We start from the raw sequence: 26,001 nt of genomic DNA on the forward strand, positions 1-26,001 counted from the left end.
GTCTCAGGCAGCAGTAGATTAATCATCAGGTCAGTCTCCTGTGTCTCAGGCAGCAGTAGATTAATCATCAGGTCAGTCTCCTGTGTCTCAGGCAGCAGTAGATTAATCATCAGGTCAGTCTCCTGTGTCTCAGGCAGCAGTAGATTAATCATCAGGTCAGTCTCCTGTGTCTCAGGCAGCAGTAGATTAATCATCAGGTCAGTCTCCTGTGTCTCAGGCAGCAGTAGATTAATCATCAGGTCAGTCTCCTGTGTCTCAGGCAATAGTAGATTAATCATCAGGTTAGCAGTCAGTTGGGAGGCCAATCAGGATATAGACAGTCCTATCAGAGGTCCCTGAGGAGCAGCAGAAGTGAACTAAACACACAATTTTGGGATATTGCTTTTTTTAACCAACTCAAGTGTGTCAAGGATACAACGATGAATGCTGCATTACACATCCCCGCAGCAATGTTCCAACATCTAGTGGAAAGCCTTCCCAGAAGAATGCAGGCTGTTACAGCAGCAAGGGGGGGGACCAAATCCATATTAACGCTCATGATTTTGGAATGAGATGTTCGACGAGCGGGTGCTCATCGAACATCTCATTCCAAAATCTCTGCCTGGCCGGTTCCCCTCTTTCCACTGGAATTCTCTGCCTCTAACCCTATTACAGGGGCTGAGTCACTGGCTTACTGGTGTTCTTTCATGCTGTCCCTCTTGAGTGGGTTGAGTCACTGATGTAATCTTCCTGTCTGGGTTGGCGCCCCTTGGGTTGTGCCGTGGTGGAGATCTTTGTGGGCTATACTCAGCCTTGTCTCAGGATGGTAAGTTGGTGGTTGAAGATATCCCTCTAGTGGTGTGGGGGCTGTGCTTTGGCAAAGTGGGTGGGGTTATATCCTTCCTGTTTGGCCCTGTCCTCGGATGGGGCCACAGTGTCTCTTGACCCCTCCTGTCTCAGCCTCCAGTATTTATGCTGCAGTAGTTTGTATCGGGGGCCTAGGGTCAGTTTGTCATATCTGGAGTACTTCTCCTGTCCTATCCGGTGTCCTGTGTGAATTTAAGTATGCTCTCTCTAATTCTCTTTTTCTTTCACTCTCTCAGAGGACCTGAGCCCTAGGACCATGCCTCATGACTAACTGGCATGATGACTTCTTGCTGTCCCCAGTCCACCTGGCCGTGCTGCTGCTCCAGTTTCAACTGTTCTGCCTGTGATTATTATTATTTGACCATGCTGGTCATTTATGAACATTTGAACATCGTGGCCATGTTCTGTTATAATCTAACTATAATCTGTTATAATCACAGCCAGAAGAGGACTGGCCACCCCACATAGCTTGGTTCCTCTCTAGGTTTCTTCCTAGGTTTTGGCCTTTCTAGGGAGTTTTTCCTACCACCGTGCTTCTACACCTGCATTGCTTGCTGTTTGGGGTTTTAGGCTGGGTTTCTGTACAACACTTTGAGATATCAGCTGATGTACGAAAGGCTATATAAATAAATTTGATTTGATAGTTCTAATTGATGCAAGCCCTCACTTGGCCTGCAGTGGCCAACTTTGTCTTTTGAGACATCAATTTATTTATGATGGGCAAATTTTTCTGCCATTTTAGGAGATTGCTGCTTTGCCTGCTTTTGACCAATCCCCTTAGCAAACATACCAAATTTACTCATCCAAAGAAACGCAAAAAGTTTGAAACTGGCTATACCCAGGCAGTAGAGTGTTTTTAGTTTCTGACAGGATAGACATTAAAATCTCAAAGGCACTTGCCCTTTGGTCACTTGCCTTCAAAGGCAAAAATCCTATCTGACATCTCAGTATGCTTAACGCAAGATTACCATTTTTGCTGAAGGCAAAAATCTTGACCTCTACTGTCTGACACTCAACTGCACTTACCTGACAGTTCTAACAATGTGCTCTTGACTTTCCCAAAGGGTAAGTGCCTTTGAGATTTTAATGTCCATCCCAGCAGAACAACAGAGTTTCTGTCTGAAACTAAAAACAATCTATTTCCTGAGTTTAGCCAGTTTGACAAACCTTTCATGTTTCTTTGGACAAGTAATTTAAAAAAATCCTTCATATATTTTTCACTTTAGATGTAGGATCTTCATTTGATCACTCTTGTTGCTTAGAATTTTCCTTTACAGCAGGAAATGCAAACCTGTAGTGTATTCGAGGTTTAAAAAGGCTTCTAAAGTTTATTTCCACCTTAAAATTTCAGTCTTGATTTGTTGTAACAAAAAATGTCCATTATAATTCACATTTCCTGTTGCTGCAGGATTATTTTCCTGCTGTAGCAAATTGGCTCAAATTAAGATCCTAAATCTGTACTTTGAACTGATGTAAACATTCCCTAACATCAAACTGTATAATTGAATATGTCTCAACATGTCTAAATGGTTCCTCATTTAAGCTACATATTGTGGTACTGTTTGCTCAGTAGATCCAGTTCGACAAGTCACATCATGTAGACAGTTGTAATGATATCCTAGAAGATCAGACTGAGAACACAACACACACCTTCACCTTTTGTATGAGGTCCTGGGTTTGGGCTGCATCACATCCGGCCGTGATTAGGAGTCCCATAAGGCGGTGCACAATTGGCACAGAGTTGGCCGGGGTAGGCCGCCATTGTAAATAAGAATTCAATTTTTAAAAATCAATAATTCCAGACATAAGAAATCCAGATAGCACTCTCAAAAATAATATTGTTATGGTGAAAGGAGCAATACATGCATCGTCACACACCAGATTCCACTGTGGAAAGGCACAACGTGAGAATGATAATGCAGACATTTCCAGAGATCAGGGAAATATGCAAAGCTGTCAAGGCAAAGGGTGGCTACTTACATAATATATTTTGATTAACACTTTGTTTTACATGATTCCATGTGTTATTTCATAGTTTTGATGTGTTCACTACTTTTCGACAATGTAGAAATGTGTAAAAAATAAAGAAAAATCCTGGAATGAGGTGTCCAAACTTTTGATTGGTACTGTATACAAAAAATTAACCCAGAACTTTGTGTGAAATTACATCGTCCACTGCCTGTTGTCGATCCCTGCAATAGAGCAACCCTTCTTCTCAATGTGTGATACCTGCTTCCACATTACCACTGAGCAAATACTCCAAACATTGTTGAAGGTGGGAACTTCCAATGGCACACCAATAAATTGGCAGATGGAAGCAAATATTTTACTTATCCCATGATGAGTATCATTCCCCATAAATCCGATACCAGGGTTGGGGTGAATTCCATTTCAATTCCAGTCAATTTAGAAATTAAAACCAATTCTAATTCTTCATTGAAAAGCATTTAAGAGAACTGGAATTTCAGTATATTTTCTGAAATGACACCAACTCTGTTAAATACTACTTGAACCACTAGCCATCACCTGCTACCTGACTGTTCTCAGGAAAAGTAGAAAGGATCACCCACAGCAGAGTTGGATTTAACCTGTCTAAATGCTGAAACATCCCTGAACTTTGAATTCAAGGGCAGGCCTGATGACATCACATCATTACAGTTGGTTCAAGTTAAAACAAGGCATTTGAGAGGCTGTACAATCTTCACAAAAACCTTTAATACTATGCCGTCTTAGTTATACTGTATTCATTACATTTGACAGTCAGTGACACACACACATTCATAACTCACCCAAATGTTTTAGTTTGAAGATTAATGAGGAACTGCATCATTGATCAAGTAAAATTTGAGGGAAATTACTGTGGGTGTGTTAGTAAATTCACTGGAGTGCCAGAGTGCACACTATTCGTAAATTCAGAGCGTTTCGCTCTCGGAGTGTTCAGAGTGCACACTGGATGCTCTGCTCTGGCCGAGGAGTAGGGATGAGCCGAGCGTTCTGACCTCACAATGGCAAGCATCCAAGCTAACTGGCTGAAGTTGGCTAGCTTGCTAGCTACTTCCAGACACAAATGAGAGAACACCTAACTCTGACTATTTTACTCACCCTAACAGAGCTGGTTAGGCTTTCATGTTATCCAGAGTGTTGGTGACGAACTTACTGCTGGCAACAATTTAACTACACTTTTTGTCTACGTTTACTGACACTGATCATATTCAGTGTGTGTTGCTCGTTCAGAAATCCATCAGTTATTCTGCGCTCTGGCACACTAAGACAAGAGTGCTCTGAAATCGGAGTAAATAGCCGGAGTGAATTTACAAACACACCCCGTGTAACAGCTACATGACATGATAACAAAAGCCTAAGGTTTTAGATCAGCAAGCTACAATATTAATCAGTTACGGATCAATCAAGATTATAAAGTAAACTATTGTAGTTAAGCATCCTTTTAAAAGCGTGATTTACAGGAGGTCAAAAAGTGAATGCATCTGTGGTACAACATTTTCCAGTTGAGCCCAATAGGTGAGAGATGTGTTTCAGGTAAACTAGTATTCACTTAGGGGTGAGGTCTTGTTATGGATCTCAAGCCGCTGCAATGGAGGCATCTTCTGCTTGTCGGCCCTGGGGCTGAAATATATTTTTAAAAATAAGTATTAGGGTAGTTTACTGATTTTGCACTACAGTCTACTCAAACATAATTATATGAACACTTCACTGGTTGATGGAAGGTGAATTTAGTTGGTTAAGTTTAAATGGTGAGTTTAAGTTGGTTAATTTTGCAACTGTATTCTATGTAAATATGTTTCAATATTACTGTCAGTTAACAGCGCTGCAGCTAACACTGAGATGTATCTACAGAATATGCCATGTGGTTAGAAAGAGCCTAGTGGCTGTTAACATAGAATTAGAATGAATAGAGAAGAAGTCCCCTCATTTGATTTATTTGTGTTCTAAGCTAAGTGTACCTTGACAAAGATGCGTGAGGGGAGGAAGCGGCGAAGCAGCTGTCCGGACACGGCAGGGAAGCGCAGCAGGCTGATGTTGAGCTGGGGAAGGTTCTGGTACCCTGCCATCAGAGGGTAGAAGTTATACAACATCTCCTGCTCCGCTCCAGGCAGGATCCTCAGACGCACCTGGGGAAACACCGTGACACTAAGGGCATGTAGAGCAAGAGACTGGAGACCGCACGGGTCCTCAAATGGTATGGTCTATTCTAGTCTAATTCTGAATGAAAACCATCGGTTCTCTACTACATGTGTTGTTAGGCAGCAGTTTAAATTGGAATACAAATAATGGTGGAAACTCCAGCCTCAAAACAGACCAGTGTCAAGTCGAACTCTGGCTTTGTACCCTTTGTTTGCATGTTGAACTGACAACAATAAGGAGTGTAGTAGAGAGTTGTCTGCTTGTAACTATTGCACTGTCACTCAATTTGTCTCAGGCTGTATGGAATCTCACAATAGTACTCAAGATTGTATCAGGCTCGTAGTGGACTCGTCGCTGAGTTGCACAGAAATAAACACCAAATGACGGTTGCAGTTAAAGCCAGTGAGTAATATGTTTGTGCTACTTTACAGTTTCTTTCATGTGTTTACCAGGGGGGGGGGCATGTTGCAGAGACCTACCTGCTTGAGGCCAGAGAACATGAAGGCATCACTGGGTTCCACAGACATCTCCACGTCCTGGACCAGCCCCGTCCGGTTCTGGATGTGGTACCTCACTGGCATAGACTCCCGCACCCTTCCAAACGACGGCAGCTCTGTAACCAGCAAACACAGGGAACCATTGTTATGTACATCTGAATGGGACAGAATTTTTTTTAGACTCAACTGTGAAAATAATACATCATTCAGATCAAGACATGCTGTACCTGCATGAACATATAGAGGAATGGTCTCCACCATCACATGGGGGAGGGTGGCAACAGTCGTCACAACAGGTGCATCTGCACACCAAGATTTCCTGAAATAGCAATACAAATGTAATGAGTTAAAGCTTCAGGAAAAGAAAACATCTTGACCTTGTGCATTTTCCATTGTGCTTGACAGGAGGAGAAATGTCAGAGTAGAGAACAGGAGAATGGCCGGCTGGAGTCAAGCAGACACACCTCTTCCAGGAGATGAGGTACTGTCCAGACGCCACGCTGCTCGTCCCGTTGAGCACAGGGGGACACTGAAGGCTGAAACACTCGCTGGCGCATTCCCCTGTCTGCAGCACCACTGGTGGAAAACAACAACCAAACCTGAAGGTTAGGCTACAAGGAACTCAGGTGTGTTTCTATGCTACAAACTACTAACACACACTGAAACTACAACGACTGGGGTCATTAGAATATATGGTCTTAGATGGGAGATGTTGAGGCTTCCCCTGCAGAGCTATGTCAGAGGGAGCTTTAGTGTGCATCCCAAATTCCCTATATAGTGCACTACTTTTGACCAGGGTCCATAGGGCACCTCAGAGGGAATAGGGTGCCAACTGGGACGCGACCATAGAGACGGTGGTGTCATACCCTGCTCCACCTGGGACTGGGGCTGGTCCATGGCAGCCATGGTGGGGGCCAGCTGCAGCTGGCTGGTCACGAGGTGGAGAGGCCAAGGGGACGCACTCAGGATGTCCGTCATCAGCAGAAAGGGGATGTCCACATACACTCTATCCAGGGGCTCAAACTGAAACACAACATGATCCATTATCACTGAAGTCGCTGCACTGACAAGCACTGACTTACCAACATTGAACAAAAAAACTGCACTCAAAACTGCATTCAACACCACATTAAAACTGCGCCTAAAACACCATTAAAACAGCACTCAAAACTACATTTGCACAACAATGCCAACAACATCAGAGGGAAAATAAGTTAAACCTTTGTGGATACAAACTTCACAGCAACTTCAAATGGAACAATGGTTTCTATGGTAACGGTTTCATCCTACAAAAAAGAAAGCTATGGTCAACAAACAGTTAATTTCAGACATATTTATGGACACAAGTCACAAATACTGAAACTAGCAATGAGTGATGTTTCAGTGCACAAACTCACTTTGTGACACCTGCAGGTGATGTCTTTGCCCTCCACCTTGGTGCTCAAGGCATAGGCAACATGGAACAGGAAGATTCTGGCTCCAGTGGTGACACAGCGAACATACAAACACTTCTCAACCTGTTCAATAGAGAACGATTAGTACAAACAACACACTGCTGATGTCCCTCAAGAGATCTCAGCAAAACAAGGGGGCCCGGTTTCCCAGACACAGATGAAGCCTAGTCCTGGCCCAAAAAGCTATATTAATGGAGATTCTCCATTGGCCATGCTTTTTTTCATGATGGACAGTGAGGTTGTGCAGGCCTGAGGGTGGGTGGGGGATGTACCTTTTCTCCCGGCTGGAGGTCTCCAATGGCAATGTCTGGAAGCAGTGCAGGATGGGATTCGTCACACATCTCCAAACCGTTCAGGGTCACATGGGTGGACTGTGTGAGGTTTGCATCCTGACCTTAAGGTGGTGGGACAAATATCAAAGCTTGTGGTACCTAACCAACGTATGTCAGTGTTTTCCCAATGCTGTAAGGACCATAGAAATAGAATTCCTTAAACTGAGATTTCCCATTTAAATCCCATTCTGAGAAGTCTGTTTCCTGTTCTATCCTGTGTCAAGCAGTTTCTGGTTCTGAAGTTGTGAACTACAGGAAAAAGAGGCCCGAGCACGCCACCATTCTCATCGACTCGGCTGCAGTGGAGCAGGTTGAGAGCTTCAGGTTCCTTGGTGTCCACATCAACAAACTAACATGGTCTAAACACACCAAGACAGTCATGAAGAAGGCATGACAAAACCTATTCCCCCTCAGGACTGAAAAGATTTGTCATGGGTCCTCAGATCCTCAAAAGGTTCGATAGCTTCACCATCGAGAGCATCCTGCCTGGTTGCATCACCGCCTGGTATGGCAACTGCTCAGCCTCCGACTACAAGGCACTACAGAGGGTTGTGTGAACGGCCCAGTACATCCCTGGGGCCAAGCTTCCTGCCATCCAGGACCTCTATACCAGGCGGTGTCAGAGGAAGGCCCTAAAAATTGTCAAAGACTCCAGCCACCCTAGTCATAGACTGTTCTCTCTGCTACCCTGGTACCGGAGTGCCAAGTCTAGGTCCAAGAGGCTTCTAAACAACTTCCACCCCCAAGCCATAAGACTCCTGAACATCTAGTCAAATGGCTACCCAGACTATTTGCATTGCCCCCACCCCCTCTTTACATCACTGCTACTCTGTTGTCATCTATGCATATTCACTTTAATAACTCTACCTACATCTACATACCATTTGATTTGATCCTGTGCTGTGTCAAACAGTTCTGGTGTAATGCTGCCTACCTGGTTTGAGTCCGGCAGTGAGTTTGACATCTTTGGTCACTGTCTCCTCGTTGGACTGGATGGAGACAGTGATGCGGTACATCTCGTTGTTCAGAGCAGGGGGCTCGTGACTAAGCTGAACAGAGATCTTGGGAATGCGAGAGATTATCCTGAAGAACAAAACACATTGTCAGATTAGGATGACACACCATCTGTTACCAACTCAACTATGTTTTGAAGTTATGACAGTATGAAAAAACTGAGGGCGACATTTTCCTCTATGCTGTGAGCTAATTACCTTAGTTTTAACTGGTTAGTTTAACCAGAGATTTAGTAAACAATGCGATACACACAATGGCAAGGTACAGCATCACAGCTCCCGTTACTTGAAATGTTGCAGTGCATTATGGAAAATGTCTCTCTACCTTGGCGTGCAGACAGTGAAGCATGTCATACATGGATCTTGTAAATCAGTGACGTGACATAGTGTGAAACTGAACACTATGGAGACTCACATGGTGCTGGCCTGGATAGACACGGTGTCCCATTCCACATGCTGCTCTGGGACACGCCCCCTGCTCTTAAATGACCTGGCCGCCAGCAGAGCTTCGTGGGACGAGGCAGCATCTCCTCCCCCACCTCGCCAGTTGAGGAAGACGCAGCGGCCGTTATCACTGCCCAGCATCAGGTCCACCGCTGTGATCTAACACACACACACACACACACACACACACACACACACACACACACACACACACACACACACACACACACACACACACACACACACACACACACACACACACACACACACACACACACACATAAGATAGATCACAGGTAAAAAAGGTGATGCTCTTCATCTCTCTTGGTTATGTTAAATCTGTGTCTGCTATGCCAGTACAGCACAGTTTAGGACACCCAGAGTGACACACGTTTTCTCTTACCTCTATCTTCTTCCCCACATCCTCAGTTTTAGCTACAAACTTGAAGCTGTATATGCGTGTCTTGCCAGGGACCAGGCACATGTTCTCTTGACTGGAGGCCTCTAGGACATCCTGAGACTTACACGGCTCCTCTACCACACACAACTGGTTATACTCCTGAAGAAGGACAGAGAGCCACCAGAGAGTCCGAGTCAACAGAGAGTGGTTGTACCTGCATGGATTGTGGTGGGGTAGTAGAGTTATGTAGTGGGTCTGTACCTGGTTGCTGAGGCTGACACACAGTTTAGAGAAGCGGACAGGGTGAGGGCAGTCAGCCCTCAGGTAGACATGCAGCTGGACTGGGTCATCCACGTGGAAACTAGGGGACAGGAACTTGGCCTTACACTGGACTGGAAAGACAAATGTGTGGTATATGTTAAGTAGCTGTTCACAGAATCTCTCTTGTATCTTTTAAGATCTTGATGCATAATTGTATGATCTCGGTAGGTATACTGTAGAAGTGTACTAACCAAAGGGTACGTAGTCCTGCACCTCGATGGTGAACTCATTGCTGCCAGCCAGAGACATGCGGTCGCTCCACAGGGCCTGGGCAGCCTTGGCTGAGGCCTGGTCACAATCTGGCTCTGCCTCTGGGACCTCGTTCTATGAACACAGACACAGGCTCAGCGTTAACATCCACAGAACAGGGGCTACACAGTCACATGAACATCGGGTGATGTGACGGGTGCCATTTCTTCAACTCACCATCAGGACCTTGATGAGATTCTTCTCAATCCTGGATTTCTGCTCCTCCCGTAGAGTAGAAGCTGGAGAAATAGACAAAAGGGAACTTAAGGAAAAATGTAAATGACGATGGACTTCTGCTGCTGTTGATAAGGTGATGGCCAGGCTGTAAACAAACTGAACATTGTAAATAAGCAACATATTAAACTGACTAAGTAGCCCATAGAAGCAGAAAATGTAATCTGGGGAGAGCTGGGTGCAGCTGAAGAGTGTCCTGTACTATACCATCCTGTACCTCGTCCGACCAGCTCCATGGAGTAGGTGATGTAGTCCTTGACGTGGGCCATCAGGTAGGAGCACCGTAGCGCTGTGCTGAGGATGGAGGTGAGCAGGCTCCACCAGCGCTCTGTACGGTAGTCACACATCACATAGTCCAGCAGTCTGCATATAGACACACAGACCAACATAGGTAAGTTTCACAATGATCCTCTTTTAATTATTCAATCTAATCACATTTATAATATTTCAGCTTTGACTGCCAAAATAATAGCGAGTTAATACGCCACAGTAGCTCTACAGGCCTCATTACTGTAGTCCTGTAGGAACATATAAAAGGTTCACTACTCATTGTCATCACACTGTTCTACAAATAAAGCAATAATCTCTGCCATCCACACAACATAGGAAATGTTACTCTTCACTACCAGCTTAACCATGAACAAGCTCATCACAATGACGTAGAGACAAAACTGTATGCTATATGTCTGTTGTGTTTTTTAAAGCTTTAAAATACCTTACTTAAAAAAATTATAATATAATTTGTGCAACTTTAAAATAGCTTTATTAGAATAAAATATAATTTTATTTAAAAAACAATTATAATTTAGTTTCAAATGTGTTGCCTACAGTTCAGAAATACGTCCTTCCCCTCTTGATAAGAAATGGCCATAAGCTAAAAACATGAATGGATACATAAATTGGAAGCGATAAATGTATCTGACACCATGATTTCTTTCCATTCATAAAATGTGTAGGGTAAGCTACCTTGCCATAGTAGATTTGCCATGGTAAACAAGGAAATTAAATACTTTATATCAATTGTACATAATGATTGTCAAATAGACAAATTGCCCTTAGTCTCCTCAAATTGCAGGACTCAATAGTTCCGATGATAATAGCCAAAAGAGGGAGAAATTTCTTGACAAATGTTGGATGCAAACAGGACTAAGAGTAAACACCGAGATTCACTTAGGGAGAGGTAAATCGATGGTCGATTTGGTTGCAATTGAGATTAGCTGTGCAAGTGATTTTAGCGCCTGTTTGTGGTATAATAGGAGATCCGTTGCCGATAATCTAGTCGCCATCAATGGTTGCAATTGGTCCAGTAATTTTCTGGAAGTCAGGTTTGCGCCCAATGACAGTGGGGATTTGTTATTATACTCTAATTGACTTAGTAACACATTTGACTTTTGTCCCACTGTGTCTGCTGAGTCAGGCTTACTTCAGTGCTTTGGTGTAGTCCTTGGCATGGTTGTACTCCTCTCCCATCTGCACCACTGGAGACAGACAGACAAACTTTGACAAGTGCATGTAGACGCACACAAAAGTGATGCTTATGGTAACAATATGCTCCAAATGCACTGTTCCCCTTCAGCTCAGGGTAAAACTCACTCAGGTGGCTCTTCATCCGAGGACACTTGTATTTCTTGAACTGAGCCACAGCGTTGCTGAGCAGAGCAATGATTAGCTCCTGTAATACAGCAAACAGAACAATGGGAGACTCTCTCTCACACACTTTTGGCATAATAAACCAAGTTTAACCAAGAAGAATCAGTATTTTGCAGAAAACTCCGGTGCGGTTCTCATAGTATTCTTACTAAAAGTGAATCATATATTACCAGATACTGCTCTACATCACTAGTGAAGGATGCCACAAGACTGAACCTTCTGTTTACGTAGTAGGAACTTTGGCCTTTCAAATGAACGTCCACTGAACAACAGACCTGGCAATATGGTAACGCTGTTAATAAATATTCCATCCTCACTGTTCATGGAGCAAATCGGTCATTTCAGTTTGTAATGTTGCAGTATCATCCAAATCCAGAATTCACTTTTGATCTGCTTAGTGGTTTTATTCACCATCATACACCATAAAACTGAACCTCCTTTGACCTGAAAACCTGTCATGGCCTTCTTCCGCAATTTACCATGAGGGTGAGAGCTTGCTATCCATTAACCTACTATAGGTCTACACTCATGGAATGCGCAAGCCCAACCCTGTGTAGCAATGTAGCCTTCATGCACTGAAAGAGGCTTCAGCGTTAGTAGAACATGAGAATGGCTGTGTCGTGCTGAATGAGTGAGTGAATGTGGACTAACAGAGTGGGGAACATCCTTCTCCTTCATTTGCAGCGCCAGGATCCCTCCTTTCTCCTTCTCCATGTGTGGGGGATCGATACCTGCAAATACAAAATAAGACATTTCAATCAATATTTAGAACCTGAGAGACTGATCAAAACAGCATTCTTGGTTTAAACGCCTGTATTTTTCTTAAAACTGCATGTTTGGTTAAGGGCTTGTAAGGAAGCATTTCACTGTAAGGTCTACCACACCTGTTGTATTTGGCGCATGTGACAAATAACATTTGATTTGAGCTGTACACACAAGTCTAAACACATACTGTGGGGCAAAAAAGTATTTAGTCAGCCGCCAATTGTGCAAGTTCTCCCACGTAAAAAGATGAGAGAGGCCTGTAATTTTCATCATAGGTACACTTCAACTATGACAGACAAAATGAGGAAACAAAATCCAGAAAATCACATTGTAGGATTTTTTATAAATTTATTTGCAAATTATGGTGGAAAATAAGTATTTGGTCACCTACAAACAAGCAAGATGTCTGGCTCTCACAGACCTGTAACTTCTTCTTTAAGAGTCTCCTCTGTACTCCACTTATTATCAGTATAAAAGACACCTGTCCACAACCTCAAACAGTCACACTCCAAACTCCACTATGGCCAAGATCAAAGAGCTGTTAAAGGACACCAGAAACAAAATTGTAGACCTGCACCAGGCTGGGAAGACTGACTCTGCAATAGGTAAGCAGCTTGGTTTGAAGAAATCAACTGTGGGAGCAATTATTAGGAAATGGAAGACATACAAGACCACTGATAATCTCCCTCGATCTGGGGCTCCACGCAAGATCTCACCCCGTGGTGTCCAAATGATCACAAGAACGGTGAGCAAAAATCCCAGAACCACACGGGGGGGACCTAGTGAATGACCTGCAGAGAGCTGGGACCAAAGTAACAAAGCCTACCATCAGTAACACACTACGCCGCCAGGAACTCAAATCCTGCAGTGCCAGACGTGTCCCCCTGCTTAAGCCAGTACATGTCCAGGCCTGTCTGAAGTTTGCTAGAGAGCATTTGGATGATCCAGAAGAAGATTGGGAGAATGTCATATGGTCAGATGAAACCAAAATATAACTTTTTGGTAAAAACTCAACTCGTCGTGTTTGGAGGACAAAGAATGCTGAGTTGCATTCAAAGAACACCATACCTACTGTGAAGCATGGGGGTGGAAACATCATGCTTTGGGGCTGTTTTTCTGCAAAGGGACCAGGACGACTGATCCGTGTAAAGGAAAGAATGAATGGGGCCATGTATTGTGAGATTTTGAGTGAAAACCTCCTTCCATCAGCAAGGGCATTGAAGATGAAACGTGGCTGGGTCTTTCAACATGACAATGATCCCAAACACACCGCCCGGGCAACGAAGGACTGGCTTCGTAAGAAGCATTTCAAGGTCCTGGAGTGGCCTAGCCAGTCTCCAGATCTCAACCCCATAGAAAATCTTTGGAGAGAGTTGAAAGTCAGTGTTTCCCAGCAACAGCCCCAAAACATCACAGCTCTGGAGGAGATCTACATGGAGGAATGGGCCAAAATACCAGCAACAGTGTGTGAAAACCTTGTGAAGACTTACAGAAAATGTTTGACCTCTGTCATTGCCAACAAAGGGTATATAACAAGGTATTGAGATAAACTTTTGTTATTGCCCAAATACTTATTTTCCACCATAATTTACAAATAAATTCATAAAAAATCATACAATGTGATTTTCTGGATTTTTTTTCTGTCATAGTTGAAGTGTACCTATGATAAATTACAGGCCTCTCTCATCGTAAGTGGGAGAACTTGCACAATTTGTGGCTGACTAAATACTTTTCCCCCCCACTGTAAAAGCTACTTTTAATGCTGAAAGATTAGTGTTGAGAAGGGCATACTCACTCTGGTGGCCCTGTCTCCAGGCTCTCTGCCCATAGAAGTCCAGAGCCCCGCTGGGCGTCTCCAGGTGGTCTGGGGTGGGGTAGCTCACACTGGCCTGCGAAAGGGAAATACAGTGACGGTCCATCAACATGTGATAACGGTCATGGGGGGGGATGCCATGAGGGGGCATAGAGGCCTTCTGACGCGATTGTTGTGCTGTGTGTAAACTGGAATGATTGCACTGCATGAAGAATCTACGATGCAGACATCAACAAAAATATTAGTCCATATCAATGCCATACATTACACATTATATACTCATATATTGAGTTTCCATCTGAGATCTCCCCCACTGTTTTACCCAAAAGGCTCAGACTTTTCTGTTTCCATCTACATGGGCCAGCACCCGTGTCTCACTCGGCCATACGGCTGCAGAGGCCCTGCTCTTACTTGGGGACAAAGCCAGGCCACTGGTACTTTCCGCCGTCATTTACATAACAATGGCTAACTGTGAACTCTAACACCTTCTCACAAAACTACTGTCTTGATGATGCAGAGGTTCTGCTCACCCTAAGTCTTTAGTGTCACACTCCTGATGGACACACAATTACATTAACGCTGACATTAACATAAAACCCTTGAGGCACACCAGTATGAGGTAAGTCTCAGTTGGAAGTGCAGCAATAGTGGCTCTATATACATTTTTCCCCTCTCAAGCTTCTGCAGTCTTGTGAAAGACAGCTGTGAGTCACACATCCATTGATGTACCTCATGGGCACACAGGTGAGTTGCTTGCTGCTTGCGTTCCTGGGCGTAGTAGGCAGCCTGCTGGTAGTAGAAGCCAGGGTTCTGAGTCTGGATGGCCGTCAGACCCAGCTTAATCGCCTCATCAAACAGATCACCAAAAGACTGGAACCTGGGAGTGAGAAAATGGGTGGAGATGGGTTATTATCAAGGATGGCATCGGGGAAGAATGGTAGGGAAGAATGGTAGGGAAGTGGGTATTGACTTCTTACTGTTTGGACATCCATGCTGTGTGCTCAAATGCCAGCTCTGCACTACCAATCTTCTTCTTGCACAGATCAATATGCTTCCTGAACTGAGCAATAGCATCCAAAGGTGTGTTGTGTTGGAAGCATAGTCGGCAGATCTGAAAGGAGGTTTTCTGTTACACATGTAACTCAACAGGGTATACAGCACAGTCTATATGTTGGGAGCGCAATGTCTGCATTCCAGTTCATTATGATCCAAAAGCACCTTGTAGTTTATGAATCCAGCCATGGTCTTTATCTCCAGCATGTTGGTCTCGTGGGTTCTCAGCTCATGTACAAGGCTGTAGGCAGTCCTGTAGTACCTGCATCAGAAACAGTACTAATGATGTGTCAGACAGACAGACAGCACTAGAGAGATGCATTGTAAGACCAATCACACACACACACACACACACACACACACACACACACACACACACACACACACACACACACACACACACACACACACACACACACACACACACACACACACACACACACACACACACACACACACACACACACACACACACACACACCACAAGCCAGTAGAGCTGTGTTGAACTTACTTTAGGGAATTCTGTGTGTCTTGCTTGAGCTCACTGAAGAATGCAATCTTAAACTGGTGTCTCACAAACAGCAACTGCAACAACAACATGCACCGGTTGATGACATTGCAGTGATATAACCAGCATTAGCTTAGCTGCAAATTAAGTCATTAAAATAAAAATGACACAGAGAGACTTGGAGGAGTCATTGATTAACATAGTGGTGGTGATCATAGGGAACCAGGAAAACATACATTATTTCTGTCATGTCTCACCTGATGGGTTGTTTTGTTGAGGAACTCTTTGTGGGATTTGACCCTCCTAATCTCTGTGTAATAGTAGGTCTGTGCATGCTCATAGAACGCATTTTCCAGCCTGAAAATAAGTACACAACACATACTAGGGAGGCTTCGTGATAACATACAACACCAGTCAAATGTTTCAACACACCTACTCATTCAAGGGTTTTTCTTTATTTGGACTATTTTCTACATTGTAGAATAATGTTTGACTCACATGAAGACATCACAACTATGAAATAATACATTTGGACTCATGTAGTAACCAGAAAAGTGTAAAACAAATCAAAATATCCTTTATATTTGAGATTCTTCAAAGTAGCCACCCTTTGCCTTGATGACAGCTTTGCACACTCTTGGCATTCTTACAACAAGCTTCAATTAACAGGTGTGCCTTGTTAAAAGTTCATTTGTGGAATTTCTTTCCTTCTTAATGCATTTGAGCCAATCAGTTGTGTTGTGACAAGGTAGGGTTGGTATACAGCCCTATTTGGTAAGATACCAAGTCCATAGTATTGCATGAACAGCTCAAATAAGCAAAGAGAAATGACAGTCCATCATTACTTTAAGACATGAAGGTCAGTCAATGTGGAAAATTTCAAGAACTTTGAAAGTTTCTTCAAGTGCAGTCGCAAAAACCATCAAGCACTATAATGAAACTGGCTCTCGTGAGGACCGCCAAAGGAAAGGAAGACCCAGAGTTACCTCTGCTGCAGATGATAAGTTCATTAGAGTTACCAGCCTCAGAAATGGCCAATTAACTGCACCTAAGATTGCAGCCCAAATAAATACTTCACAGAGTTCAAGTAACAGATATCTCAACATCAACTGTTCAGAGGAGACTGCATGAATCAGGCCTTCATGGTCAAATTGCTGCAAAGAAACCACTACTAAAGGACACCAATAATGAGAAGAGACTCGCTTGGGCCAAGAAACACAAACAATGGACATAAGACTGGTGGAAATCTGTCCTTTGGTCTGATGAGTCCAAATTTGAGATTTATGGTTATAACCGCAGTGTCTTTGTGAGACACAGTAGGTCAATGGATGATCTCTGCCTGTGTGATTCCCACTGAAGCATGGAGGAGGAGGTGTGATGGTGACACTGTGATTTATTTAGAATTCAAGGCACACTTAACCAGCATGGCTACCACAGCATTCTACAGCAATAAGCCATCCCATCTAGTTTGCACTTAGTGGGACTATCATATGTCTTTCAACAGGACAATGACCCAACACACCTCCAGGCTGTGTAAGAGCTATTTGACCAAGAAGGAGAGCGATGGATTGCTGCATCAGATGACCTGGCCTCAACAATCGCCCAACCTTAACCCAATTGAGATGGTTTGGGTTGAGTTGAACCGCAGAGTGAAGGAAAAGCGGCCAACAAGTGCTCAGCATATGTGGGAACTCCTTCAAGACTGTTGGAAAAGCATTCCAAGTGAAGCTGGTTGAGAGAATTCCAATAGAATGCAAAGCTGTAATCAAGGCAACGGGTGGCTACTTATATTTTATTTGTTTAACACTTTTTTGGTTACTACATGATTCCATATGTGTAATTTCATCATTTGTATGTCTTCACTATTATTCTACAATGTAGAAAATAGTAAAAATAATGAAAAAAACCTTGAATGAGTAGTTTCCAAACTTTTCACTGGTACTGTACATGTCATATATTAAGATATGATGGCGTCAACACGGCTATCGGTAATTTTGCTCAGGGCCTTTGATCTGATCCTGGGTCCCACCAAGAGGAATTACTTACCTGATGATGTAGCCCACGAGGTGATCAGTGTGAGGGAGGACGAAGAGAGACTTCCCAGACAGGTCACAGGCATTGCACAGGGAAGCAGCCCTCTCTGAAGCCACCAGGTCCTCACCTTGGCAGACAGCAGCAGCACAAATTCAGTCAGAGTCCAAGTATGCAGCCTAAACATACATTGCATGACACAATACAATCTCTACAATACTGACATGGTTGTCAGTCCTACAGATGTAATATTGTGGCTATGTTGATCATAAAACCTAACAGTACAATCAACATCTATGATCTGTATAACTGTAGATGCAATTACCTGGAGGAAGAGGGGTTTTCTTCTGAATTAAAACAACTGCAACCTTGGTGTTTCTTCCTTGAAGGCTTGTTCTGTGAATGACATGACATATTCATGATATACATTGCTTCAACTCAACAAACCCACTATAGATCTTCATTGATGACCAGTGAAGAGGAGTAGTACTACTGTACCTGACTATCTCTACTTTAGTGGCACACTCAGACTGCTTCTCCTTCCAAACTGCATCATCCCAGTCCAGCTCATAGAACAGCACCAGCAAGGCAGGCACCAGGTTCAGGTGCTTGTTCATCCAGCCTGTCTTCAAGATCCCTTTGGGGATGTACCACTCATAGGAGGTTCTCTGAGAAAACAACAACAGGTTCGTATTCACTTGTAGGCATGAAACTGAAGAATACAGGTTGAAAAGGGAAGGTAGCCTCGTCTACTATCTGATCTCTTTTTTTACGTTTTCCATTGCACACAGTTTTGCTACCGTTGTGCTTTAGTGTATACGCCCCACATGTTTGTGTTTGGGAACAGATGATGTAAGTGGGTAACCTCATCAAGCAGCACTTACTTTGGTCCTACACTTTGGGTATTCATGGTCTCCTGGAAGGACCTTGAATGAGATGGGGACCCTGTCAGCTCTCCTGTTGGCACAGAAGGCATCCCATATTGCCCTATGGATGGCGTTATAAGTTACATCCAGCCCAGTCAGGGCCACAAAGGCCATGGGCCGGCAGCACAGCTCCGGGGGCAGATCCCATTGGGTAGGACTCATCATGATTGATACTGCTGCAATCTAAACATGGAACAGACAACACAGACTGTTTACAACTATAGATAGCTATGTACGTCTGCAATGACAGGTGCACAACATATGTTCGTATGATGAGAAATATATATATATTTTTTTTTACTTCAACAAGACATTGTACAACTGGCAGAAACAAGCAGAATTGCGAGTACATTGTGAAAATAATCCTAAAACAGTCAAAACACAATAAACATGTGAGTCAAACAAGTATTCAGAGTTGTTACAGCTGATGACTGCCCTACAAATACAATCACAAAGTTGTGATTTAGCTTACAATGTCCGTATTATTAGCTAGCTAGGCACAACCACAATCACCAGAGTCAATTCAGAAAGAAAGAGGCAATAACATAGGACTGCATTGGCTCGTGGAAATAGCTGGCTACATTCACGTTGACACATTCATGTTATGATCAATTATCGACGTACACACAGTGACAGAAATGGTAGCTTGTAGTAAAGACGATTAACAAACTAGCTACTTACCAAGCCAGCTAATGCTAGCTAGCTAGGCAACTCGGGTAAGCTAACTGGCTGAGTGTTGCAGACCGACTGAAAAATAAAAAAGTGCTTAGCTACATAAGTAACATTTCCAACTATGTGTCGAATTCAAAATGTACATCAGTCAGCAAACAGTAACGTTAGCAAAGCCAACTAGTTAGCAAGTGACGAATAGCTTCCTGTCTCCTGATGCCTTCTGTTGACATGTAACGTTAGCTAGCTTAGTGAACACAAACCCAGGCAGAATATTGAGTACTACCGCCACCTGCTGGACAATCAACAAGAGTTCATGCCACTCCTCAATGTATCCAATAGGTCACATCACACCCAATTATATTTATATCATTCGTCACATCATAACATTTTTGGACATCAAAATACATAATTTGTTTCGTCATCCAACAGTTTATTTTGCACCAGTAAACTCTGTATGAGTAGTGTATACATTTATTTTTTTGTCACTATTCCTTGTCAAAAGGTGGCAGCAATCTCCAAGTGACTTTTACAAACACCACAGAAAAAGAAAAAGCTACATCCGTTTCACAATTCGCATGGCACGATGGGACGTGGGGAGCCCAGCGGTAGTGGAATTCGCCCTCTACGATAACCATACAATTCCAAGTCTGAGTTATCAGCGAAAGGCCACCACACTCCGTTTCAATTTGAGGTATAATATCCTCTTTCTAATGCCTTTTTTTGTTGTCTCTCGTGATTACTTTAGGCGTTACGTCGGCATACAACAATTAATTTAATAGTAAGACATGTTAATTCACGATAGCTAACGTTGGGCGTGTTCGGGTGGATCACTTTTGTCAAGTCAGTGATCATCATAGCCTTACAACGTGTGTATTATTTAATCATTGTCCGACTTGCGGCTGCATGAATTTGACATAAATCATGTGATCTAAGGTCATGAAGTTTAGACTGCAAGTGTCTCTAAATGTTCTTTACCAACTTCATCCTGCAGCCGTCGCCTGCATTGTGGGAGGCTCTATTGTCAACCAATCATTAGGGTGTTTTTGTTTGACTTCGCGAACGTGACCAAAGACATGACTGGAACAGGAACCAACTTTGGCGCGTTTCATTTATAGAGTTACATTTGAGGCTACTATACACTTTATTTTCTGGGACTGAGTTTGTGACATGGGAGTTGAAGCTATGTTTATTTCGACATTATAAAGATGAAATGTATAAACAATGCCAACACTACCATGTTGGTCTGAGCCTAGTTGTAAAAACCCATTTGTGTTTGGCTGTCGCAGAGCTCACTCCTAGACTTTCGTCTAAAACAAGGGGGGCAAAGTACGGCCAGCGGGACGATAATTTTTGTTTAAAAAAAATCCCCCACAATTTCGTGGTTTCCAATTGGCAGTTAGTCTTGTCCATCGCTGCAACTCCCATACGGACTCTAGAGAGGCGTACGTCCTCCGAAACACGACCCTGCCAAGCCGCAATGTTTCTTGACACAATGCCAGCTTAACCCGGAAGCCAGCTGCACCAATGTGTTGGAGGAAACACCGTACACCTGGCGACCTTGTCAGCGTGCATGCGCCCGGTCCGCGATTGTGCTCAGCCTCATGGGTCTCCCAGTCACTGCCAGCTGTGACACAACCTGGGATCGAACCCGGGTCTGTAGTGATGCCTCAAACACTGTGATGCAGTGCCTTAGATTTCTGCGTCACCCCCACCAATAGATTTTTAACAAACATTTGGTCCCCCCAAAAATGCAGCCCTCCATTGAATGTCTTAATCCCTATGTGGCCCTCGGGGCCCAAAAGTTTGCCCACCCCTGGTCTAAAACATGGGACGTTATGAAATAACGGAGCCCCATTCATTTTCAATTAAGTGGGCCGGGGGATGTTGGGTGCTGCAAGTATGGCCAAAGAGCATGAACAGGGCTGGACCCAAATTGGGGAAATCTTAACTTTTGTCTTGCATTTTGGGACGTCACGTTGCTATTGACCATTCAAAGCTCACTATAGTTTCCAGCCCCTACTGGATTGACTATTGATTCTTAGCACTATCTAGGCTGCTTGTTAGCACCAACATGAAGGTGACGCTAGGATGGCAATCTGAATTTACACGTACAAAGGATCTCAGACACTTAAACGTGCCTGTTGTCACTTGTTGTGTGAACTCCACGGGGTTCGAGAGAGCCTGTGTTTCTGGTTTTCAGGAATAAATGTTTCTGGTAGAAATTAAGTGAAATCTAATGGGTTTATTTTCTGGCTTATCATTCAGATGAGAGATACTTGTCAATGGGTGTGAGCCGGCTGGATGTTCTTTACAGAAAGCTTCTCCTCACCAAGCTTTTCATCCAAGGTTGGGGAAAGCCTGATGATCTGAAAAGGTAGCCTAAAATATGCCATATGGGTTAGGGTTAGCCTAAAATATGCCATATGGGTTAGGGTTAGCCTAAAATATGCCATATGGCATGGCAATCACTAGGTACATTTTCACCTAATTCTTATTTTTCTGGCAGTGTAAATTTAACCACCTTTTCATATTTCCACAGAATATTTGAGTTACGGAAAATTGTTGGCAATAGAGAGAAGTGTAAGGAGCTGGTACCCAAGGACTATCCTGTGTTTATTGACAAGGTACCCCTCCCTAAAGTCTTAACAAATGCATTTTGGTCTGAACTCTTACAGTGCCTTTCCTATTTTTTTTTTCATTGGTCTGTAGCCTAGTGAGCCATTTCACATTTTAATAATATGCACATTGCCATTGACTCAACCTGTTTTATGGTGAAACATCATGCCGTTGTATATATTTTTTGCTGTTGTCTTAGGTAGAAGACCAGTCTGACTGCAAAATACACAATGGGTATTTCATATCTCCTCTGGACCACATTGTTCCTGGTATCTTGCCATCAGAGTCCATCAAAGCCAGGTAATGGAAATAATACTGTCACTAAATGAGTCAAATTTTGCAGATTGCCATATAGTAATAATAGACCATGTCTCCTATTACTCGGGAAAAGTCTATGATCAATTTGATCTTCAGAGTTTACTTTATGCAGTTTTTTTTGTCAAAGCTGGAATCGATAGCGGTGAAACTGACAGAAAAACAGTATTCTACTATGATTTATTTTATTTTTCCCATGATGCTGGATCCTCCTCCTGGCCTGTAAAAAATACAATTCTGTAAAATATATAGTAATACAACAACAAAAAGTTGACCAGTGTTGCTGTTTCACCTTATGCAGATCTCAGATTTAAGTAAAGTAAGAAGCCTTGTCTGAGCCAGAACAGCCCATAGGGTAGTTTCTCCCTCCGAACAGGATGCTATCGCAGGGCCTCACCCCAAATCCATCTCTAAACAGCCAAGCAGAGAGGCATTGGGTCCCATTTTTAGTCTTTGGTATCAAAGCAGACACTAATCCCAAGGCCTATTTTGTTTGTGTTTTAAGGTTCCAGTTTATAGTTCCAAAGAAGTGGAAAAACCACAAGCCAGTATGTATTCACTTGGCTGGGACTGGAGATCATGTAAGTTACATTAGCTACTAAATGCTTCATAATATTATTTGCACTAACAGGGTAGCTACATTTGTCAATCAAATGTCATAGCTTCCCCTGATCAACTGCACAAACCAGGTATCAACCTTCTTTGATGTACAACCTCTCATAGAAAATAGCTTTATTTTCAGTTCTTCTGGAAGAGGCGGACCCTCATGGCCAGACCCATGATAAAGGAGGCCGGAATGGCTTCACTTCTCCTGGAAAACCCTTATTATATCCTTTTAATTAGAGAAATAGTCAAATAAGTATTAATATACTATTTACATTGTAAATTGTTTTTAAATATTCTTATTCCAATTCCTTAACTATGACTTGTACATGGATACCGGAAACCAAAAGAACAAGTGTAAGTCATCCCCATAACCTTGTCTTGTTTTTTTCAAAACATCTACCGTTATTCGAATGTCATGGCAATGTCGTTATTTGTGCTTTATGCTTGGTGTTTGTCTAGTCGTTCCAGTCTGAGGAATGTGTCTGACCTCTTTGTGATGGGAGCAGCACTCATCCTGGAGTCTGCAGTGCTGCTCCACTGGCTGGAGAGGGAGGACTACTGGCCCCTTGGCATGACTGGTATCTCAATGGGAGGGCATGTAAGTACACACCACACAATCATTCATTCTGTTACCAAAAGTAGACATCAGTTAAGTTCATTCTTAAAGGAGAACAATCAATGGAAGCTCTCATCTTCTCACAGATGGCATCCTTAGCTGTAACCAACTGGCCAAAGCCCATACCGCTGATTCCCTGTCTCTCCTGGACCACAGCTTCCAATGTTTTTACAACAGTAAGTATTCCTTTATCCATCTCAAATTTACAAAGCCCATTTCTCAGTCTTCAATTTATTTTTAAAAACTAAAAGCCAATCAGTAAACTGCCCAAATTTGTTAAGTGCTATGCTCTGAAATACATATTTTGTGTTTTACAGGGTGTTTTGAGCAAAGCTGTGAACTGGAGGGAACTGGAGAAGCAGTATGCAATGCACTCTGTGTACGAACAGGAAATCATCAGACTGTTGGAGTACTGTGGGGTAAACCTTAATTCCATAACATAATGTTAGGTATACATATCGTACCATCTGTTTTATAGCTTGATGTCAATTCAATCAACCCTTTTTACAGCAGTTGTCATAAATGGCTTTACAGATTGGTTAATTCTTTAATAATTGATACATAATTAGTGCAGTCAATTGGTTCATAATTGACAAGACAACCTTTCATTTCAGGTTGATTCCTTCAAGATGGGTCAGGAGTTTCTAAAGAGCTCACTTGACACTCTTTCTGGTCTGGATCTCTCTACGGACATCTTGGGTCTGCATTCCCCCGAGAGGGACCGCATGGGGATGCGCACCTCTGCCCTGCACTCCCGGGCCGGGGAAGGAGCTAATGGACAGGACCACGATCATGGGCTGGACCAGATGCTTTCCTCTGTGAACATGCAGCATACCAACAAGGGCAGTGGGCGGCAGCGCCAGTCCCTCCACACTGAGTCTCTGGACTTCATGAAGGGTGTCATGGATGAGTGCACACACATCGCTAACTTCTCAGGTGAGAATTGACAGATTCCTATAGAGCTGGGACCCAAAAAAATGCTGTAGTTGTGCAGTAGAACTTGTTTAGCTCATTTGAGTAACACTCAAGCATGGCTGTCTTGGTTTTCCAGTGCCGTTGGATCCCAGTCTAATCATTCTGATACAGGCAAAGGAAGATGCTTATATTCCACGCACCGGTGTGCGCAGTCTACAAGAGATCTGGCCAGGCTGTGAGGTGCGGTATCTCAACGGTGGCCATGTCAGCGCCTATCTCTTCAAACAGGGACTTTTTCGGTGAGTAAATGGTTCCACAATTTCACAAAGAGACAGATGCCCATTGTTGTCTTTCTGTAATATTCTGAAATACTTATTTGGTATGTTTGTCTTACAGGCAAGCCATCTATGATGCCTACGACCGATACCTTGAAAAGTATTCCAATACCTAGCCACTAAAACAGAAACTCATCCTCACAGGAAAAGGATTCCATTTTCTAATTTGTAAATAATTTCAAATTATGCAGTAGAATTTGATGACCTCAAATAGTCAAACAAATCCTGAAGGATACATTTGTAACATATCCATACACTTACAATGAGGTGCTACTGAAATGGCAATAGTTTTATGTAAAAAATAGAATATTGTTTATATGGATAAATGGGTATAGATGTCTTTTAAAGCTCGAGCATGATTCCACACTTTGTGCTCCTCAACCCATCTTTCTCCATGTTGTTGCCTTCACCCTTTTATTCTAGGACTAAAGGCTTTGATCAAGATGTGCCTCACTTTATCTTAACATGTTCATATCTTTCCCCCAAACCTGTCTTGCCCCACATTGAAATATTCTTATTATTTCTGATCCTCCCCTGCTCTAACATGTTATACACCTGTTACTTCTTACAAAAGTTTAGATGGGGGATATTGTGTCAGAGCAGGCTCTCCAACACCATTCCTGGAGAGCTACCCTTCTGTGGGTTTTAACCTTCTGTGGAGTTAACCTTAAGGACAGTAGCTCTCCAGTATTGGAGTAAACACAGAGTTAATAGTAAATCGTCTACTCTCTCATCAACCAAATGTTTTATAAATGTCACAAATGTTCCTAAACAATGTTTTACTACTCCAGTGGACCTTCTGTTTAAACTCTGAAATAAAAAGGTCAATCTATCAATTCCTGTCTTTTTCATTTGCAGAAATCTAAGTAACATTACTCAAATCAGGAATGCAACTCAAGTGTTTACATGCTCATTCATACGCAGTACACAATGAACATTATAACTGCACAGTTGACCTTCTTAGAAATAATATGAAAGTTCTGTTCAGGTCATATACGTAGTTTGTGACACCATTGGGTGTATGACGTTGTACATATCCAAAGGCAAAGTGAACAGATAAAAAAACATCCCGTTTGGGCCAGATGAGCAAAATGAATGGTATCTGTACAGTTCTGTAATGATGGTTCTGATACTGTATTGAATAGTATCAAGAGCCATACAGAACTCTGGCATTTGGGCCAGAAGGATTCAGATGACATCACAGCACGGACAGACCAATTCTGGGGGTAGAATTTCTGATGTGATGA

The 26,001-nt window shown here is 43.0% G+C and overlaps 2 protein-coding genes across 3 annotated transcripts; one reads left to right on the forward strand and one right to left on the reverse strand.

The window, feature by feature from the left end:
- Positions 1-3,539: 3,539 nt before the first annotated feature.
- Positions 3,540-19,613, reverse strand: trappc11 (trafficking protein particle complex subunit 11). The gene is made up of 30 exons (XM_046324248.1): positions 19,361-19,613; positions 18,638-18,862; positions 18,252-18,421; positions 18,079-18,149; positions 17,769-17,883; positions 15,980-16,079; positions 15,726-15,799; positions 15,380-15,476; positions 15,139-15,272; positions 14,891-15,038; positions 14,144-14,237; positions 12,235-12,314; positions 11,527-11,605; positions 11,357-11,411; positions 10,151-10,296; positions 9,877-9,938; positions 9,642-9,774; positions 9,391-9,521; positions 9,133-9,288; positions 8,701-8,888; positions 8,207-8,355; positions 7,213-7,334; positions 6,884-7,003; positions 6,707-6,772; positions 6,353-6,509; positions 5,951-6,062; positions 5,714-5,805; positions 5,469-5,602; positions 4,809-4,976; positions 3,540-4,470 (listed from the first exon to the last, which is right to left on the reverse strand). Exons 2-30 carry the CDS (start codon positions 18,842-18,844, stop codon positions 4,426-4,428), a joined length of 3,405 nt encoding a protein of 1,134 aa, XP_046180204.1. The 5' UTR covers positions 18,845-18,862; positions 19,361-19,613; the 3' UTR covers positions 3,540-4,425.
- Positions 19,614-19,903: 290 nt separating this feature from the next.
- Positions 19,904-25,590, forward strand: abhd18 (abhydrolase domain containing 18). 2 transcript variants are annotated; one of them, XM_046323590.1, is made up of 13 exons: positions 19,904-20,042; positions 21,617-21,725; positions 21,891-21,975; positions 22,167-22,267; positions 22,788-22,863; positions 23,025-23,109; positions 23,215-23,242; positions 23,348-23,486; positions 23,591-23,680; positions 23,822-23,923; positions 24,119-24,440; positions 24,556-24,718; positions 24,816-25,590. In XM_046323590.1, exons 2-13 carry the CDS (start codon positions 21,634-21,636, stop codon positions 24,868-24,870), a joined length of 1,338 nt encoding a protein of 445 aa, XP_046179546.1. In that variant the 5' UTR covers positions 19,904-20,042; positions 21,617-21,633; the 3' UTR covers positions 24,871-25,590. The 2 variants fall into 2 exon arrangements, with proteins under 2 accessions (XP_046179546.1, XP_046179545.1); XM_046323589.1 differs by lacking the exon at positions 21,617-21,725 and having other exon boundaries at positions 19,908-20,042.
- The last annotated feature ends 411 nt before the right edge of the window (positions 25,591-26,001 follow it).

This window comes from Oncorhynchus gorbuscha, linkage group LG23 (genome assembly GCF_021184085.1).
Source record: "Oncorhynchus gorbuscha isolate QuinsamMale2020 ecotype Even-year linkage group LG23, OgorEven_v1.0, whole genome shotgun sequence".
Lineage (NCBI taxonomy): Eukaryota > Metazoa > Chordata > Actinopteri > Salmoniformes > Salmonidae > Oncorhynchus > Oncorhynchus gorbuscha.

Excerpts from the sequence above, each read along its gene's own strand:
- trappc11 (XM_046324248.1), bottom strand. The coding sequence starts at position 18,844 with ATGATGAGTCCTACCCAATGGGATCTGCCCCCGGAGCTGTGCTGCCGG. Across the intron at positions 15,039-15,138 it reads ACAGCATGGATGTCCAAACA|GTTCCAGTCTTTTGGTGATC; the intron begins GTAAGAAGTCAA and ends TCTCACTCCCAG. Across the intron at positions 7,004-7,212 it reads ACCTCCAGCCGGGAGAAAAG|GTTGAGAAGTGTTTGTATGT; the intron begins GTACATCCCCCA and ends TCTATTGAACAG.
- abhd18 (XM_046323589.1), top strand. The coding sequence starts at position 19,927 with ATGGCACGATGGGACGTGGGGAGCCCAGCGGTAGTGGAATTCGCCCTC. Across the intron at positions 22,268-22,787 it reads TCAGAGTCCATCAAAGCCAG|GTTCCAGTTTATAGTTCCAA; the intron begins GTAATGGAAATA and ends TTGTGTTTTAAG. Across the intron at positions 23,924-24,118 it reads GACTGTTGGAGTACTGTGGG|GTTGATTCCTTCAAGATGGG; the intron begins GTAAACCTTAAT and ends CTTTCATTTCAG.